This window comes from Monodon monoceros, unplaced genomic scaffold, assembly GCF_005190385.1.
Source record: "Monodon monoceros isolate NGI ecotype Baffin Bay Population unplaced genomic scaffold, NGI_Narwhal_1 Super_Scaffold_13, whole genome shotgun sequence".
NCBI classification, from domain to species: domain Eukaryota; kingdom Metazoa; phylum Chordata; class Mammalia; order Artiodactyla; family Monodontidae; genus Monodon; species Monodon monoceros.
The window spans coordinates 85704162-85722714 of record NW_021703769.1 but is presented as its reverse complement, the minus strand read 5'-3'; the positions used below and the strand labels follow the sequence as shown (position 1 = coordinate 85722714).

The following is an 18553-nucleotide window of genomic DNA, read 5'->3' as shown; positions in this document are numbered from 1 at the left end:
ATTGAAAATGTTTAACTAAATGAAAATGAGAACGCAACTTACCAAAATTTGTGGGATGCAGCAAAAGCAATGCTTAGAGGAAAACTTACAGCATTGAAAGCATACACTTGAAAAGGAGAAAGATCTAAAATCAATAACCTAAGGAAACTAGAAAAACAAAAGCAAATTAAACCTAAAGCAGGCAAAAGAAAAGAATAAAAATTAGAGAATTTAAAATAGGAAATTTAAATAAATAAAATAGGAAATTAACAGAGAAAAATCAATGAAACCAAAGCTGGTTCTTTGAAAAGATCAATAAAAACCTATAAACCCCTAGCCATGGTAACAAAAAAAGGGGAGGGGTGGGGTGGGGAGGAGAGATTGAGAGGGAGAGAGAGAATACACAAATAATGAGTGCCACAAACGAGAGAAAAGACATCACTGCAGATCCCATGGACATGGAAAGAATAAAGGGAGACCACGAACAACTCTGTACCCACAGATCTGCTAACTCAGGTGAAAGGGACCAGCTCTTTGAAAGACACAAACTGCCAAAACACACAAGAAGAAGCAGAAGATACAACCTATTAAAGAGACTGAATCAATAAACATTCAACTACCAAACAGAAAGCACAGGCCCAGACGGGTTCACTAGCGAATTCTACCAAACACTGAAGTGAGAAATCATACCAATTCTCTACAAGCTCTTCCAGAAGGATTTAGAAGCAGAGGGAACACTTTCTAACTCATTCTCTGAGGCCAGAATTACTCTAACACCAAAACCAGACCAAGATATTACAAGAAAGGAAAATTACACACCACTATCTCATGAACATGCATGTAAAAATCCTCAACAAAATACAGGCAGATCAAATCCAACTCTGTATTAAAAGATTTATACACCACAAATAAGTGGAATTCATTCCAGGTATGCAAGGCTGGTTCAACATTCAAAAATTAATGATAATGCATCACATCGAAGGGCCAAAGAAGAAAAATCATATCAACAGATGCATAAGAAGCATCTGACAAAACTGAATACCCATTCATCAGAAAAATACGAATATGGAGAATTTCCTCAAGTTGATAAAGAGCTCTGGAAACCCTACAGTTAACATCATACCTAGTGGTGAAAAACTAAATGCTTTCCCCCTAAGATGGGGATTCAAGCCAAATATATCCCCCTCACCACTCTTTTTCAACATCATACTGGAAAAGCCCTAGCTACTGCAATAAGACAAGAAAAGGAAATGAAAGGTATACAGACTGGAGGGAATTCCCTGGTGGGCCAGTGGTTAGGACTCCATGCTTCCACTGCCAGGGGCCCAGGTTTGATCCCTGGTTGGGGAACTAATATCCTGAAAGCCGTGTGGTGTGGCCAAAAATATATATATATACAGACTACAAAGGAAGAAATAAAACTGTCTGTTTGCAGATGACATGACTGTCTATGTAAAAAATCCTGAAGACTCAACAACAAAAGCAAAACCCATTGGAACTAATAAGTGATTACAGCAAGGCTGCAGGATACAAGGTTAACATGCAAAAGTCAATCACTCTCCAATATGTTAGCAATGAACAAGTGGAATTTAAAATTAAAAATACAATACCATTTACATTAGCACCCCCCAAAATAAAATACTTAGGTGTAAACCTAACAAAATATGCACAAGATCTGTATGAGGAAAACTACCAAACTGATGAACAAAATTTCCAAACTAAATAAATGCTGGGCCAGTCCGCTCTCCCCACCTCACCCTGTCACAGGGTAACAGCTGTGGTCAGAGCCAGAGTGAGAAAACCACTGCCCTCCCTCAACACCTTGCAAAGACCCTGCAGAAGGGGCCGATGCCTCTTGGTGGACAGCCATCAGCAGTGACATGGCTTCTGTGGGCCCCGGGCCGGCAGTCAGAGCAAACGGTTCTGACGGAAGGATGGGCTACAAAGGCTCCCAGGTAGGCCCCGCATCCCACGCTGTAACCGAGCTTGGGGCTGGAAACCTCATCACCACCTGTGCACCGATGGTTCAGAAACAGGGACCGGGAGCTGAGGGGAAAAGCCCCCGCATGCAACACCGCCGGCCACAAAGCCTACCCTGCCATGTCGGGAATCACGACACTTGGGTTCTGGATCCTTCTTCAAGGATTTTATTCCTGGTGGAAGAGACGCAGCTGCCTGCCGTCCAGCGGGGCCACCCGGGAGGTGTCTGGGCAGCCAGGCCAGCTGCGGCTCCCAGGCTCGGGTAAGAGGAACAGCGCAGGAGGGAGCTGGGTCCTGAGACCCACAAGGTCTGGGTCAGCGTGGCCCCCCGGCTGGCTGGAGGGGAGCAAGCATGTCCACTCTGCGGACCTAGACTCACTGGCTGTAAAACGGGGCGTCCTCGCCGACCAGCACAGGGGCTCCCAGAGCTCCCCATCCCCGCCCACCTCTCCCGCTGCACGGCCTGCGCGAACCTCCAGGAAGTCCTCAGCTCGTCCATCACCTCCAGTGAGGGTCCTTGGTCCCCAGGCTCGTCTGCACAGCAGGTGGTGCCCCGACCCGGCCCGGGCTGACCCCTAAGGGACCAGCGCTAGTCCTACACGGATGCCACAACTTGGGAACCCCAGGCCACTGTGCACTACAGGACGCCATCGTCACAGGGCGGGTGTGACCCCCATGTGAAAGCTGACAGCGTGGGAGCCCCCTTCCCCAATGCCTCCACCCCGTGCAGGCCACGCCCAAGGTCAGGAATGGAAAACACGGGGTCCTGGAGGCCTTCCCAGCCTGGCTCCCTCCTCCCTTCTCATCACTTCCCAGGATAGGAAACGTTTTCCAGGATAAAAGGCTTCTAGCTTATTTTAAACCCAGTGGGCCCAAGGATCAATCACAAGGTCCAGGCAGCGGTGCGATCAGGGCTGCCAGACCCGCTGAGTACGTGGGCGGGAGATGCCACATCCCTGGAAACACCCACACCCAGGGCTCGGGGGGCTGGGGATGTGTGTCCTTTCCACGACTGCTAAACCAATCAGAGGCTGCTTCAAAGGGCTGGACGCAGGCCTGCAGAGGGGGCGGCGGACGCACCCACCAGGGCCAGAGACCTGGCCTAGGCTGGGAGGGGGAAGGGCACAAACAGGGTCCGGTCAGGTGAGGGGGATGCTGGCGATCACAGGTGAGTGGCTGAGAAGTGCCAGCAGCCTGCGGGGCTGGGGGTCTGGAGGGCTGAGAGGGAAGAAAACGCAGTTGGCCACGGCCCCAGAGGACGCCCGTGACAGCGCCACGTGCGACAGCCACAAACCAACGTGCCTGCCTGTCGCTGGGGTGCCCTCCGCACATGCCCCTGGGCCCAGCACAGTCACCAAAAGGTCAGGGAGGCTGTGTCACCAACGTGGACAGTCTCAAGGACAAGTGCAAAGTGAGCACCATGTGTGGGACAGAGCATGCAGGACACTACGGGAGCCCACGTGCCAGGACAGGACGGAGCCCCGGAGTGGCCTGCAAGTGGCAGCAGCCTTTGTACCACCCCGACCAGACCAGCACGGACCCCACCACCTGTGACTTCATTAAAAACCATCACTCTATTTATTTATTTTTTAAAATAAATTTATTTACTTATCTTTGGCTGCGTTGGGTCTTCGTCGCTGCACACGGCCTTTCTCTAGCTGCTGTGAGCGGGGGCTACTCTTCATTGCGGTGCGTGGGCTTCTCATTGCGGTGGCTTCTCCTGCTGCGGAGCACGGGCTCTAGGCGCAAGGGCTTCAGTAGTTGTGGCTCGCAGGCTCAATAGTTGTGGCGCACGGGCTTAGTTGCGCCACGGCATGTGGGATCTTCCCGGACCAGGGCTCAAACTGGTGTCCCCTGCACTGGCAGGCGGATTCTTAACCACTGCGCCACCAGGGAAGCCCCAAAACCATCATTTTAGACGTGCACGGAGCACCACATCTGGAAAGCCCATCCCCCTCCTTTCCTTCGAGGGGCTGCTTGAGACCCCCATACGCACATGGACAGCAACAGCTCACACAGAGAGCACACACTGGCTCGGGGACAATGCCTCCTGCTGTTGCCCAGCCCGACAGCTGCCCCACGCCCGCACCCAGCCCCGCCTTGGGAGGCCATTCCGTGCCCCGGGCTCAGGTCCCACGCAGCCATCCGTGTCCGCCCCCAGCCAGCAGCCCTGGGCCCCCATTGGGTGGCGGCACTGGGCTCCGAGGGCGGGGTAGGCCGGTGGTCACAGGGCACACGAGGTGAAGCCGCCTCGGTCCACGGAGGCTTCAGGCTTCAGGACGCGCCGGGGCCTTTCTTCACTGGTAAGGATCTCATTATGTGCCGGCTGTATTTGTTTTTCCCCTTTGAGGCAACAAGACCAAGGGCACGGCCGCTTCACGCCGGCTGGTTCTCCCATGAAAGCGCCGGGGCTGTATGCTCCTGCTGACTCTCCGGCCCCAGCCACCGTGGCTTGACACGCTTGGCGGTGCCTTGTGAACCAAGGCAGCTAGAGGGGCCCATGGCCACCCTTTCAGGCCTGGGAGCCGCCGAGCACGGCCACAGGCAGACCCCAAACTCAAGCCCATGCACCACCCCGAGGCACGGCAGTGGGCCTGGCGCTGCCAGGGGATCGACACCTTGTTCCAGTCCTACCCTGATGCTCACTGGCCAGCGGGCCTGGCGAGCAGCTTCCTCCTCCGTGAAACAGGCAGAAATGTGACCAAGGAGACAACGTGTGGGGATTTATCTACTCCTATCACCTACGGCTCCAGCTCTGGAATAGCCCCAAAGATCCAGTGCTGTCAAAACCCTCTATAAACTGCCAAGGCGTGAGGTCCAGGATGCATGCCAGAAGGAAAAGGCGTGTGTTTAAGAAAGAGGGGAGGGGGTGTGAATCTCTGTGCACATCGGCTGACTCACCAGCTTACTTACCAATCTGCTACTTCAACACACAGGCAAATCCTGTGAGTAAAAGGGTCCCCACAGGCCTTAGGAAGGAAGCTGAGTGACCGGCGGGGACACGGGGTAAATCAACGATCCTGTGGACACACCTTGTTGGTGGGCACGGCTTTAGAACCATGTTAATATTTTACACAATTATAAAAACAAGGCTGGGATTTGAAAAATGATACTTACAAATCATAAGTAAAAGGCAGCAAATGAACTGAAATATGCATCCAATGGACGGCGTCGCCTCCCAAAACGCAGATGCTTCAGGGCAAAATAAGCCGCAATAAATCTTAAACAGTTTTTGCTGATCATATTGGTGGCACTAGTAACAGTCTGGTTATTCTAAGGTCGGATGTGTGCATGTGTGTGCTCGCAAGTGTGGTGCAATAAAGCAAAGAATTATTTTGTTGGTGTCATTTAGAGCTGGCATATTCAGCATGGGAGAAAAGAGATAAAGACATCAAATTAATCACGTCACATTACAAGGAAGGAAGGAAGGAAGCCAAGCCAGCCAACCTGTAGCCCTGAACTGGAACTGGAAGAACCAATATGAACTCATGAAATATTTTATCTTAAAAAAAAGTCCTAGTTCTGTGTGCAGAAAAAGCCCAGCCACAATGACAAATTGAAGCAGTGAGCACCCCCAGTGCCCAGAACATGGTCTCTAAATACAATTTCCCACCAAAAGGAACCTAGAGTCTTTAGAGAAAAAACTGACTCCAGGTCTGGGGCAGAAAACATACAAGATGAACCGGCAGCCTCTTGAAATAGCAGAAAGCAAGGAAAATGACAAAAAAGGTGAGGCTCAGGAAGAGGCTCCACCAGCCAGAGAGGGACAGTCTGGGCGTCACTCGGATAATAACCTCAGTGGATGAAACAACAAAGTGGACTGAAGTCGGGAGGCTGGGGAGGGACGGTGACCAGGAAGGACATGGACTCAGGAAAACCACAACTAATGAAGATCCGTAAGGGGGGTGGTCAAGGTATGACGTTTACCCGGCCCTGAAGTCTGGCACACCTCCCCTCCCCCTCCCGTGCCCACCTGCCCTGCATCGGCCGTTTTGGTCGTGGCTCTGGATCTGCAGATGCTCTGGGTTCCATGTTCTATATTCCTTGGTCCATGGTCCACGTTCCATCGTACTTCCTAAGCTGCCGTGAGCCCCAAATTCACTGTCTTTCCTAATCTAATGGACGCCGCGTGGTGAGCTGGGCCCTGGCACTGTGGGGCCAGTCCTCCTAAGTGGGCTTTGTTCACAAGTCCACATGGCCTCCCGCTGGCTGAAGGCAACGGGGGAGCCCGAGGCAGGCACCCCAGGGCAGGGACAGGACACCCCAGCCAGTGCGGAAGCTGAGCCCTGGACCACCCCTCCCAGGCCCCCTAGCTCTCTCCCTCCCTCCCCTCCGGGGGTGGCCACACCAGAGTCACCCCATTCAAAGCCTGGCCGTTTCCACCCATGCCCTGGCCACCCTCCAAGGCCGTAAACGTGGGCGTGTGCAGGGCAGGCCGGCCTCTGGCGTCCGTCTTCTATTTCAAAGACCCCCTCCCGACGTCCTTGTGCCCAACCACAGGGGCTGCAGTACCTAAGGGCACTGGGCTCTCCCCACACGACCCCCCCGCCCAGACGCCCTGCTCCCTGGGCGCCTTCCCCACACTCCCTCCCACCCCGATAACCCTGAACTCCTCCAAACCAGAAGCAGCCTCTGCATCCCACCCCCAGGACAGGCTCGGCACAGAGGACGCTGGGTGCACGGATGAAGGAATGAAGGAAGGAGGGAAGAGGGGCAGGGGTGGGGTGGGGGGACGGCACTCCCTCAAGAGTCTGGGTCCCCCTCTCCGGGCCCAGCACCATCCTAGGAGATCTGGCGTGTAGTTTCTCACTTTTCATTGGGCTTCTTGACAGGCTGAAATCTGGAAGCGGATCCTCAGAGGAGCTGTGTATCTGGCCAAGGTTCCCAGCGAGACCCCGGTGGAGCTGTGCTCCAGACCCAACCCAGAAGGCTCTGCGGCTTTCTTACTGGGTCAGGCAGGAGCCCAAGTCGCAGGCCCAGCTCGACCTCCTGCCGCCCGAGGTCAGCCCAGGGTGAGGGCACAAACGGGGCCACCCGGCTGGGTCTCCCCGTGTCCTCAAATGCTTAAGCCGCTCGCCCACCTTTGAAACAGTCGGGCTTAACGAGGCGCGAACCCCATAGCCAAGCTCTCTAGCCACTGCTCTGGGCACGCCAGAAATCGGGACAGACTTCGAACCCGGGCTGTGGGTTAGCTAGGAATGTCGTGTTCCTGAAAGATCCCAGTGTGACAACCATCCCAACAGCCCTGAGATGTGCTGAGGGGTTTAAGGGACAGGTCACGTCCTCCCATACGAAGCAAGGATAGTAAGAGTGAGCATCAGCGTCAGGATCCTCACTACGCCCAGACGCAGGGGACGTAAAGCGGGCGCGCGCGTCCCAAAGCGCCAGCCAGCGAGTGCAGGGGGCGGGTCTACCCTCCTTGAAACTTTTCTCTTTGAAATATTTTCAAAATAAAAGTTTAAAATTTAATCAAAAGACAAAAAAATAGGGGCTTCCCTGGTGGCACAGTGGTTGAGAGTCCGCCTGCCGATGCAGGGGACACGGGTTCGTGCCCCGGTCTGGGAAGATCCCACGTGCCGCGGAGCGGCTGGGCCCGTGAGCCATGGCCGCTGAGCCTGCGCATCCGGAGCCTGTGCTCCGCAACGGGAGAGGCCACGGCAGTGAGAGGCCCGTGTGCCGCAAGGAAAAAAAAAAAAAGCAAAAAAATAGATTTCACAAAAATCTGGAATTTCAGCTCCTCTGGAAAAATCTGGTACCTGGCCACCCGGGCCCACTCCCCAGGGCAGAGGCCGCCACGCTGGGGTCCTGCTTGCTGTAGGCCCCGCCACCTGGTCAGCTTCCCCGCAGGCCCCCGAGTGTCCTGGACTCTGGGTCAGAAGCATGCTGACGCCCAGGCCTCGCTTCCCTCTGAGAACGGGGACCCGAGAGGGGCCGGCCACAGAGTCTGAGGACCTGACCAGCGGTGCACACGGTCAAGCCGCTCCCTGGGACACTGGGACGCAGGCCTGGAGCCCGGAAGGCTGGGGACGTGTCAACCGCCTCCAAGATCCCCTGGGACCCTATCCTGCAAACAGCTTCAGAGAAACGCCCTCTCCCCCCACCCTGTGAAGGCTGCAGGGGGGCCTGTGGACAGGCAGACAGAGGGACAAGCAGATAGACGGGACCCTCGGTCTTCTGGGGCACAGCGAGGTGAGGCATGAGGCTGAGGGGCTCGGCAGCCAGGAAGAGGGTCCAAATTGCAGCTCCCGGACCAGCTGGGGCCTGGCAGGCCAACCGCTGGGCCTCAGCCCGTCATCTGCAAAGTGGAGCGACTGACAGAGCCGCAGAAGCATCAGTGCCACGCCCGGCACGTGGCCCGTGCACCAACGTCTACGACCACTGTGTCCCTGCCACCACGCGGCACTACCCTCACTCGATGTCGGGCTCCTCCAACAGGGGCTTGGGGTCTGCTGCCAGCCCCGGCCAAGGAGGCCTGATCCCAGCGCCCCTCCTGCCCCACCAGAACGGCCCCTCCCTCTCTGACAGCTAGAGCACAGTGACCCAGGTGGCCGGCACCTCCCAGCCAATGGCCACCAGCTGTAAGAAATAACACAGGGGCAGCCCGTGTGGCGGTCACCATCTCCCCGGAGGTAACATCTTGGGAGACCACAGCACAGCACCCAGGGTGCCAGCACTGATGCCATCCAGATGCACCAGGACCCCACCCCAGTCCCTAACCCCTGCTCGCCACCCATCTGTCCTCCGTTTCTATAACTCTGTCACGCTGAGAATGTTATTTAAACGGCGTCACGCAGGAGGAGCCTTTGGGGATCGGCCTCACTCGCACACTCCCCTAGAGACTCACCCAGGCTGTCGTGTGTGGCAGTAATGTGTTCCCTTTTTTGGCTGACTGCTGTTCCATGGTATCCACTCACCCACTGAGGATACCTGGGTTGTTTCCAGTCTGGCACTATTACAAATAAAGCTGCTATGAGCAAAATTAACATACAGGTTTTCACGTGAACATAATTTTCCACTGCTCTGGGATAAACGCCCAAGAGTGCAATTTCTGGATCACATGGCAGTTACACGTTTAGTTTTCTAAGAACCTACTAAAATGTCTTCCAGGCTGTAACAGCTGCGGTTCCCACCGGCAACAGACGAGCAGTCCATCTCCGCCTCAGGCCCGCCAGTGGTTTGCATTTCAACCATCCTGATGGGTGTAGAGAGATTTGCATTTCCCGCTGCCTGAGGAGCTGAACATCTCCTCATGGGTTTGTTTTCCATCCGAGTGTCCTCTCTGGTCGAGCGTCTCTTCATGTCTTTGCCCAGTTTCTAACTGGGATACTTGGTTTTGTATTGTTGAATCATGAGAGATCTTAATATGTTCTAGATACCAGTCCTTGTTCAGATGTGAGTCCTCAGCTTGTCTTCAACCCGCGTTCCACGTGGCTCATGCTGCCCTCCCTGGAGGAGAAGGTCACTGCAAACACCTTGTATCCGCCAGCCTTGCAACCCTGGCAGCACCCGAGTGCGTGTGGCACCCAGCAGGCACATAATAAATGCCGTGGACCGAGCATCCCTAGAAGACCCTGAGCTCCTCAAGTTGGCACACTGTCATTTAAATTTCAGTCCCCCGCCCAGATAAACAGTGCCGTGCATGCTTAACTGCAGAGTAACTCCCCCAACTAGTCCCAGAGCCACCAGCAGAAGTCGGAGAACATGCCTCACATAATTAAAAACCCATCTGGAGATCTCACCCTACTCCCCACGTGGAGATAACACACTTAGTTGTGACTGACAGGTTGTCCCCCCGGGGCTCAGGATGAGCGAAGCCCCCGCCCCAAAGCCCAGAGCCCTCTGGGCTCGGACCCTCTGCCTCGGGGGTGTCCTGGTGTAGGGACAAGGCTCCCTCTTCACCAGGCTCCGCCACTCCCGCCCTGCTGCCCACCCACCTCCGCTCCTGCCCACCAGAGCCCCCCAGAGCTTCCACAGCCAGCCCACCCTGCTGCGAACCTTGTCTTCTTCACGAGAGCATCGAAAAGAACCCAACATTGCAGGATTTATTTGCCAAAAAAAGTGCAAAACTTGTCCACTGAAAACGACAGAGGATTTCTGAGAAACTAAAGATCTAGATAAACGGAAAGACATTCCTGTCCATCACTTAGAAGCCTCAGTACTGACAAGACGCCAGTTCTGTATCAAATCGATCTATAAATTCAGTGCAAGCTTTTTAAATAGAAAGTTATCTAAAATTCATATGGAAATGCAAAGGCCCTAAAACAGTCCAGACGATTCTGAAAAAGAAGAACCAAGTGAGAGGGTTTACACGACCTAATTTCCAAACTCACTGTAAAGCCACAGCCAACAAGATTGTGTGGTGCTGGTGTGATGATATGGCACACAGATCAGCGGGACAGAACCAAGAGCCCAGAAATAAACTCTCACGTTTATCGTCAGTTGATTACTGATGAGATGCCGAGCACGTCCATGAGGAAATAACAGTCTCTTCAACAAATGTGCCAGGGCACCAGACGCCCACAGAGAACACCACGGCCTTAGACCCCACCTCACACCGCACACAGGGGACTCAAGCGGATCACAGACCTAATGGAAGAGCTAAAATGATAAAACTTCTAGAAGAAAACATGATAAAGGCTTCATTAACGTGGGTTAGGCAAAGAGTTCTTAGATAAAACAACAGAAGCATGATTCTTGAAAGAAAAAAACTGATAAACTGAACTTTAAAAGACGTTGTGAAGAAGATGAAAAGACCGAAACACAGACTGGGAGAAAATAACTGTAAACCAGGTATCTCATTAAGGGCTTGTATCCAGAACATATGAGGCACTCTTATAACTCAACAGTAAGAAGACCAAGAACTCAAAACATGAGCAAAAGATTTGAAGAGACATTTTGCCAAAGAAGTTGTAGAGGAAAAGTACAGGAAAAGACACCCAATCTCCTTAGCCAACAAGGAAACGCAAATCAAACCCACCACGAGATGCCACAGCCATCAGAGTGACTATACTTGGAAGACAGACGGCCCCGGAACCTCAGCAGGGATCAGAGAGATGGGAACCTCATCACTGCAGGTGGGCCTGGAAATGCGCAGCCACTTTGAAAAACAGGTGGTTTCCTAAAAAGTTAGACGTAAAGGTAGCCTCCAACCCAGAAATTCCACCGTTAGGAACCCACCCAAGAGAAACGGAAACGTGGGTCCACACAAGGACTTGTACAAGCGTGTTCACAGAACCGCAAGCCCCTGACCGACTCTGCCAGGCCCGGGGTTGTCATCACCCCACATAGCGCACTGAGCCTTAGGTGTGCACGGGGCCGAGCAGGGGGAGGCAGGAGGGTGGACCAGGGTGCAGAGATGGTCTACCTGACTGAGATGACAGCTCCCGTGTCCGGAGCAGCCCTGAACCGTCAAGGAAGACCCATCTAAAATCCTGCCTGCATCACCCACTCCAGGCTCCTGACGCCCCCACCCCAAGGGTGGGAACCAGGCCAGGTAAGTCATCTGTGTGCAGACGCACGTCTGGGAGAGGACAGAAGCAGGACAGTGAAGTCCAAGTTCTCACTGGGTGGACAAGGCCAGGACCCGAGGCCCGGCTCTAAGGAGCTTCAGCACCACAAGCCCAGCCTCTCGGGGATTTTTTTTCTTTTTAATTAACTAATTTATTCATTTATTTATTTTTGGCTGTGTTGGGTCTTCGTTGCTGCGCGCGGGTTTTCTCTAGTTATGGCGAGCAGGGGCTACTCTTCGTTGTGGTGTGTGGGCTTCTCATTGCGGTGGCTTCTCTTATTGCGGAGCACGGGCTCTAGGCACGCGGGCTTCAGGAGTTGTGGCACGTGGGCTCAGTAGATGTGGCTCAGGGGCTCTAGAGTGCAGGCTCAGTAGTTGTGGCGCATGGGCTTAGTTGCTCCGCAGCATGTGGGATCTTCCCGGCCCAGGGCTCAAACCCGTGTCCCCTGAATTGGCAGGCAGATCTTAACCACTGTACCACCAGCAAAGCCCTCAGGGATTTTTAAGGAACAATTTCAGCGCTTCTGGACAGACGTGGGGAAGTTTAGACTCGTGAGCTTTTCCGGTCCTGCAATTCTGAGCGCCGAGTAGCAAGACGGGGACACAGAGGACGCAGCCTCTTCCTCCCAGGGTCCCGGCTAATGAACGGCAGCTATTAAACCACTGAAAAGAAGAGCAAAAACGCTGTTCCTCACAGAGCTGCTCTCAGAATCATCGTTATTTCCACCCAATTAAGCCTTGTCTTCTGTGAAAGCATCACTTGGAAATGGCCCTGTTCTGGGTCCAGACCCCTGAACTCGTGACAAGCCACACAAAATCACACGACGAGGAAACTGCTCGGACGGGAGCCAAGCTCCACACTGCAGCACAGGTAATTAACAGGAAGCCACATTAAACAAACTAAACTAAAACCGAGATTTAGGGCTTCCCTTGTGGCGCAGTGGTTGAGAGTCCACCAGCCAATGCAGGGGACACGGGTTCGTGCCCCAGTCTGGGAAGATCCCACATGCCGCGGAGTGGCTGGGCCCATGAGCCATGGCCACTAGGCCTGCGCGTCCGGAGCCTGTGCTCCGCAATGGGAGAGGCCACAACAGTGAGAGGCCCGCGTACCGCAAAAAAAAAAACCCCGAGATTTAAATGCTTAAAGTGGCCATCAGCCCGATCATAAAAGGAAGAGGTTCGAATCCAAAAGGTGCATTAGCTGAGCTCACGGCTCCACAGTGAGAGGCGCAGAGAGGCCTGGCAGGGCCAGGAGGCCAGGCTTCCCCAAGAGACAAGGCCAATGAGGACCAGAGGTGAAGGGCCACGGCACGAGGGCAGAAAACGAGCTTGGGGGCAAAGGGCCACCCCCGGCCACCTGACACCTCCCTCTGGACACCCAGCAGGCCAGGCTGCTCAGGCTTGTGTGGCCAGATCCCATCTCTCCACCTGCCACCTCCGCCCTCCAGGCCACATCAACCCCCGAGCTTGCAGGCTCCACCCTCCATCCAGCCCACCAGCCAAAGCCAGGGCCCAACCTGGCACTGTCACCAGTCTGTCCACTGCTCCCCCCGCCCCACAGCCCGCCCTCCATCCGTCCTCCACCTGTGGCCCCCGTGATCAGGGACCCCAGCAGCCCCAATGCATGTGAACTAGATCCCCAGTCCCCAACTTGGTCCTTGACTGACCAGGGTCCTTTAATATGGCCACACGCTCTGTCCTTAAACATCTAAAACGTTTCATTGAACGTTTACACAGTTGCAAACGGGAGGAATTTCTGGGCTACCGTAAATGCTGACGTTGTAACTGCTGACATCGCTTGTATTACTCTTTTAAACATAGACCATGAAATAAAAATCCATAGCGCCGCAGTTCACTTTAGGTGTCATCTCGCCTGGGCCGAGAGACGCCCACTTAACTGGTGAGACGTGATTTCTAGGTGTGTCTGGGCTGGTGTCTGGGAAGAGATCGGCCTTTGAGTTCAGACCACGTGAAGACGGCCCTCCCCATGGTGGGCGGCACAACCCCATCCCTTGTGGGTCCAACAGAACAGAAACGCAGATGACAGGAGATCCGCTCTCCACCTGAGCTGGACGCCCACCCTCCCCACCCTTGAGCATCCACCTCCGAGTTCTCGAGCCTCTGGACTTGGGCTGCAGAGCCCCACTGGGCCCTGGGCATCTGGCTCACAGGCGGCACCTGGTGGGGCTTCGCGGCCTCCACGACCCCAAGAGCCAGCCCTACGTTAAACGTCCTCAGACATGTCTCTATCCTCTGGGTTCTGTTTCTCTGGAGAACCCTGATTCACCACGGGGACTGGACACCCACCAGCTCCTTAACCAAGAAACAGGGGGTGTAAAAAACCCTCTTAGCTGGGATTTTGGCATTGTTCCTTCTCTCCTTGAACAGATATTTCTAATGTTTTCTCACAGAACTTATCCTAATGTAAAAACATTTATGCTTAAAAGTATTTTATCAATCACCCTGCCGTGCTGCTCTGTAAGAGATGTGTGAATCTTTGCAATTTTTTCCTATGACTAGAAGACTATAAGTATTCAAATTTTCCTTCAAGATTGAGCTTTTTACATTATTGGCAGGGACTTCCCTGGTGGCACAGTGGTTAAGAATCTGCCTACGAATGCAGGGGACACGGGTTCGAGCCCTGGTCCGGGAAGATCTCACATGCCGCGCAGCAACTAAGCCCCATGAACCCCAACTACTGAAGCCCACACGCCTGGAGCCTGTGCTCCTCAACAGGACAAGCCACCGCAGTGAGAAGCCTGCGCACTGCAACGAAGAGTAGCCCCTGCTCGCCGCAACTAGAGAAAGCCTGCGTGCAGCAATGAAGACCCAACACAGTCAAAAATAAATAAATTTAAAAAAAAATTATTGGCACAGAGCTGACTAAAAGTAAATACATTACATTTTAATAAATAAATATTAAATTGAAAAAGTAAAACTGTTTTGGAAATACATCATTTAGAGTACTTATATGATGCTGACTTGTAGCGCCTTATTGAAAGCAATATGGTTGTCCCAATGTTTGGTGGCCCGAGGCACCCGGGGGCAGTCTACCCAGGGAAGACCCAGGGTAAGAGCTGGGGGTCCCCTTTGAATGGGAGGAGGCTTATCTTGAGAAAGACGGGGAAAGGCTGGCCTCGGCTGCAGACACCGTCCCTGGCAGGTCAGTCCAGAGCTCGAAGCCAGAGGCCGAGACCTGGGACTCGGACCCTGTCTGCGCAGCCCCTGGAGGCTCACGCCAGGGTCTCCACGGCCGGCCCGGGACCATGGCCCTCAGCAGCGGCAGGATCTGCTGCTGGCCCTCCCGGCCTGGCCAGTTCTGACCCCCAGGGGCTTTCCGGCCCTCAGACTGTCCCTCTGCCAGAAACTCGCTTCCCCTGCCCCTCATGCTTGCCAGGTTTCAGGTTGAAACACCCCCTCCTCCAAGAGGAGCTCCCTGGCTGCTCTGCCCAGCAGAGACCTCACCCATCCCCGCTCAGGTGCATCTCCTGCACGCCCCCTCCCCTGCCCACCTGCTCACTGCCCTAGGATAGCGCCAGACACCCGCTGGACGGACACGTGAGAGGGAGTGGCTCCTGCCTGGGGACCGTGGCTTTCCTGCCTTTCTGGGCAGAGGGAACTTTCCTGAAGCTCTCAGAGGTTACATCACTTGCCAAGATCATGCAGCCAGCAAACAGCAAGGCCAGGACAAGTCCAAGGTCGTCTAGCGCCAGCCACACTCCCAACCCTGGCTTCCGGAGGTCTTAGCCTCCTCCTAATAGCAAAGCAGCTCCTAGGGCTTCCCTGGTGGCGCAGTGGTCGAGAGTCTGCCTGCCGATGCAGGGGACACGGGTTCGTGCCCCGGTCTGGGAAGATCCCACATGCCACGGAGCGGCTGGGCCCGTGAGCCATGGCCGCTGGGCCTGCGCGTCCGGAGCCTGTGCTCCGCAACGGGAGAGGCCGCAACAGTGAGAGGCCCGCGTACCAAAGAATAATAATAATAAAGCAGCCCCTAACATCACCACCTCTCAGGGCCAGAAGCTCAGAAGCCCGGGGGCCATGGGCCATGTAGGCCCTGCTGCTTTCCAGAAGCTTCCCTGGGCTCCTCCCCACAGTGCCCCGCCTGGACGTGCACGCAGCCAAGTAAAGGGCCCGCAGAGGGAGTCACCTTTCCCAAATGGGGAGCAGCGAAGAGCCCTGAGGACCGGCTGGACCCTGGCCCGGCTGAGCGGGGACCATAAGCAGGTTGCTTCACCCCCGAGTTCCCACCTCCTCACCCATAAAATGGACAGAGATTAAGACACACCTGAGGGGTCACCGTGAGAGACGGATGGAATCAGGTATGTCAGGTGCCCGTGGGGTGGCGCGGATGAAGCTGCAATAGATGCAGAATCAACACCAGCCACGTCCTCCTTGGAAGGACCTGAGACACCAAACGCTTTTGGAAGAAAACTGCCCTTGGCTCCCGGGGCCCCAGGCTACACGTCGTGCAGCCTCACGTGTCCCACAAACGCTCCCACGGGAGAACCCACGAGAGCCCTCTTGGGAGGCAGCTCCCCGCCACATGGAGGTTCCAGCCCTGGTCCCCCCGCCAAGCGAACCTAAGCCAGGAGGCAGAGCAGCCCGCCTGACCCCACCTGTAAAGTGGGGAGGGTCCCAGGGTCACGTCAAAACCAGGCTCTTTGGTCAGTGGTGCAGGGCTGGACTGCCCTCAGCCTCCTGCTTAGACTTGGGTTACAGGGTCCAGCCACAGTGACTTAACAAACAGACTCAGTCAGACTGGGTTAAAACAAGGTCCACTCCTAAGGCCCACAGTGGACTCAATCCCTTCCCAAACCATGTGGTGCGACACAGCTGCGGAGGGGCAGGAGTGCCGGAGAGTCCACAACACCCATCACAGGTGGTTCCTAGGAAGGCCAGTTGAAAGGTTAAATGAGCTACACACACCTAACATGGTGTGCTCACCACCACCACCTTCATCATCACCATCACCATCGTCACCACCATCACCATCATCACCATCACCACCACCATCACCACCATCACCATCAACATCACCATCGTCACTGCTGTTGCCTAAAAGGAATCCCATAACCAAGACAGGGACCCAGCACTGCACGCAAACATCAGGACTGAGCCATCCCAGGCTAGACCCAGCCCCTTCCTTTACGTATTCAGGACTTACTAACACTGATCACCTCCAATGGTACCACCCTGGTTAAAGACACCATCACCTCACCTGGGTTAGCAAAACAACCTCTCAACTGGTTTTTCTACTTCTCCTTGGTCCCCTACACCTTCTACTCTGAACACAGGGTTAGACTGACCCTACTCAAATGGAAGTCCTGACAGGCTAGGTATACGCTCAAGCCTTCCAGAGGCTCCCATCTCAGAGCAGAAGCTGAAGCCCTCACAGTGATCCAGAAGGCCCTATGTGTTCAGCCTCATTGTATCTGTGTCCGCACTGCCTACTCCTGGCCTCTTTCCTGGCTCTGCTCTAACCTCACTGACCTCTTTGCTGATTCTTGAACATGCCAGGCATGCCCCTGACCACAGGGCCTTTGCACCTGCACCCTGGTGCATGAATGCTCTTTCCCCAATTGCCTGCCTGGTCTACTTCCTCTTTCCCTAGGGTTTCTCCTCGAACCTCCTTCCAAACAAGGCCTCCCAGGCCACCCCATCCCCCACTCCTTCCTAGAACCTGCTCCACCTCATGCAACGTGTCCTCCAGCTGTTTACTTGTCGGCTCTTCATCTCTCCCCCGAGAAAGGAGCTCCACGGTGGGGAGGGTGCCTCTGTTCACAGCACACCTCTGGCCCCTGGAGCAGGATGTGCCATGAAGGAGACGCCACACCTGTGAGATGCACGGCTAAGCACGGCCTCCGCCACAGGGCACGTCTCCAACGGCCACCTATGACGCAGAGTCCAGAGACACCTCTGGACATACGAGAGCCCCCCTGGGCAAGGGTCCCTCCTCCTCGCACTGGGGGTGAGGACAACCCTACCTCACAGGTCCACTGGGTGCCACGAGATGGGGCGAATGGCTGCTCACAGGGCCAAAGGCCACGCAGACAGGAGTGGCGGGATGTGCAGCAGGAACTGGCCCACGTGCCTCTGAGAGACGAGGGTCCCCTCCGAGCACACGAGGGCCGCGGAGGCCACGTTCACCTGCCCCCAGGAGCAGCGTCCCCAGAGCTGTGTCTCCTCTGACGGAAGAGCAGCATGCATCTCCCCACCTGCTCCCCAGCACTGGCCCCGACGGCCAGGCTCAGCCTCGCCACATCCCAGGACTTGTGTCCACAGTCGAGGGGCAAGAAACCTAGGAAGTTACAGGGTGGAAAGAGCCCAGGGAGCCAAAGGGTTAATGAGCTCCGTTTCCGACGGCCTGAGAATTAGGATGGAGCAGCTGACAGAGACGGTGTGTCCTCCCCACAGCTGTTCCCGGAATCAAAGCGCATCTTTGTTTGCCCAACTCTTAGCAACTGTTGCATTTCCTGAAGGACACGCGTGAACCAGCTGTCATCTCACAAGATGCAACATGGGGTGGGCTGGATCCTCAGCAAAACGAGAAAACACCGACTGTCAGGGGGCAGGGGGGGTCCTGGCTGTTCCCACCCGTGTCCTCAAGTGCCAAGAAGGGGACCCACCTCAGCAGACAGGAATGCGGACCCCCAGGCAGGACCCATTGCAGAAACAGAGCCACAGACAGCAGCCTGCACACGACCTAGCGAGAAAGCCGCCCCCATGCGCCTACGGGATGCGAGGTGGCCGTGACGGCAGGAAGCCATGACAAAAAGGAGCGTCTCGCACTGAAACATTCACAGGTGGAACCAGCTGACGGCTGAACTTTGTCTCCAGGGGTCCAGGGCGGGGGCAGGGGCGGGAGGGAGGGAGAAACCAGACTGGCCATGACTGACGTCCCGAAGCCGTGGCTCGTCACACCATTCCCGCCGCTGTCGCAGCCAAGGAGGTACCCCCCCCCCCCGGCACCAGACGCTAAACAATGGTCATTTTAAACCTGAGAATCACTGAAATGCTTTTCATGACACCAGACAAAAAAAGCTCCTTGGTAGTAAGAAACACACACACACACACACACACACACAC

The 18553-nt window shown here is 55.1% G+C and overlaps 1 protein-coding gene across 13 annotated transcripts in view; it reads right to left on the bottom strand.

Moving 5' to 3' along the window:
• Nucleotides 1-18553, bottom strand: part of PRKAR1B (protein kinase cAMP-dependent type I regulatory subunit beta) — a 91676-nt gene that overhangs the window by 42568 nt on the left and 30555 nt on the right. Inside the window, exon 1 of one of the 13 annotated variants that reach the window (XM_029220258.1) lies at nucleotides 3568-3606. The exons of 10 other annotated variants lie outside the window; for them this stretch is intronic. Coding sequence is in view for 2 of the 3 variants with exons in the window: in XM_029220256.1 (XP_029076089.1) it covers nucleotides 2433-2458 (26 nt within the window). In the remaining variant the exon portion in view is untranslated. Of the gene's footprint in view, nucleotides 1-2073; nucleotides 2089-2432; nucleotides 3537-3567; nucleotides 3607-18553 lie in introns of those variants that run through there. 2 more of the 13 variants (XM_029220256.1, XM_029220257.1) reach the window with 2 other exon arrangements.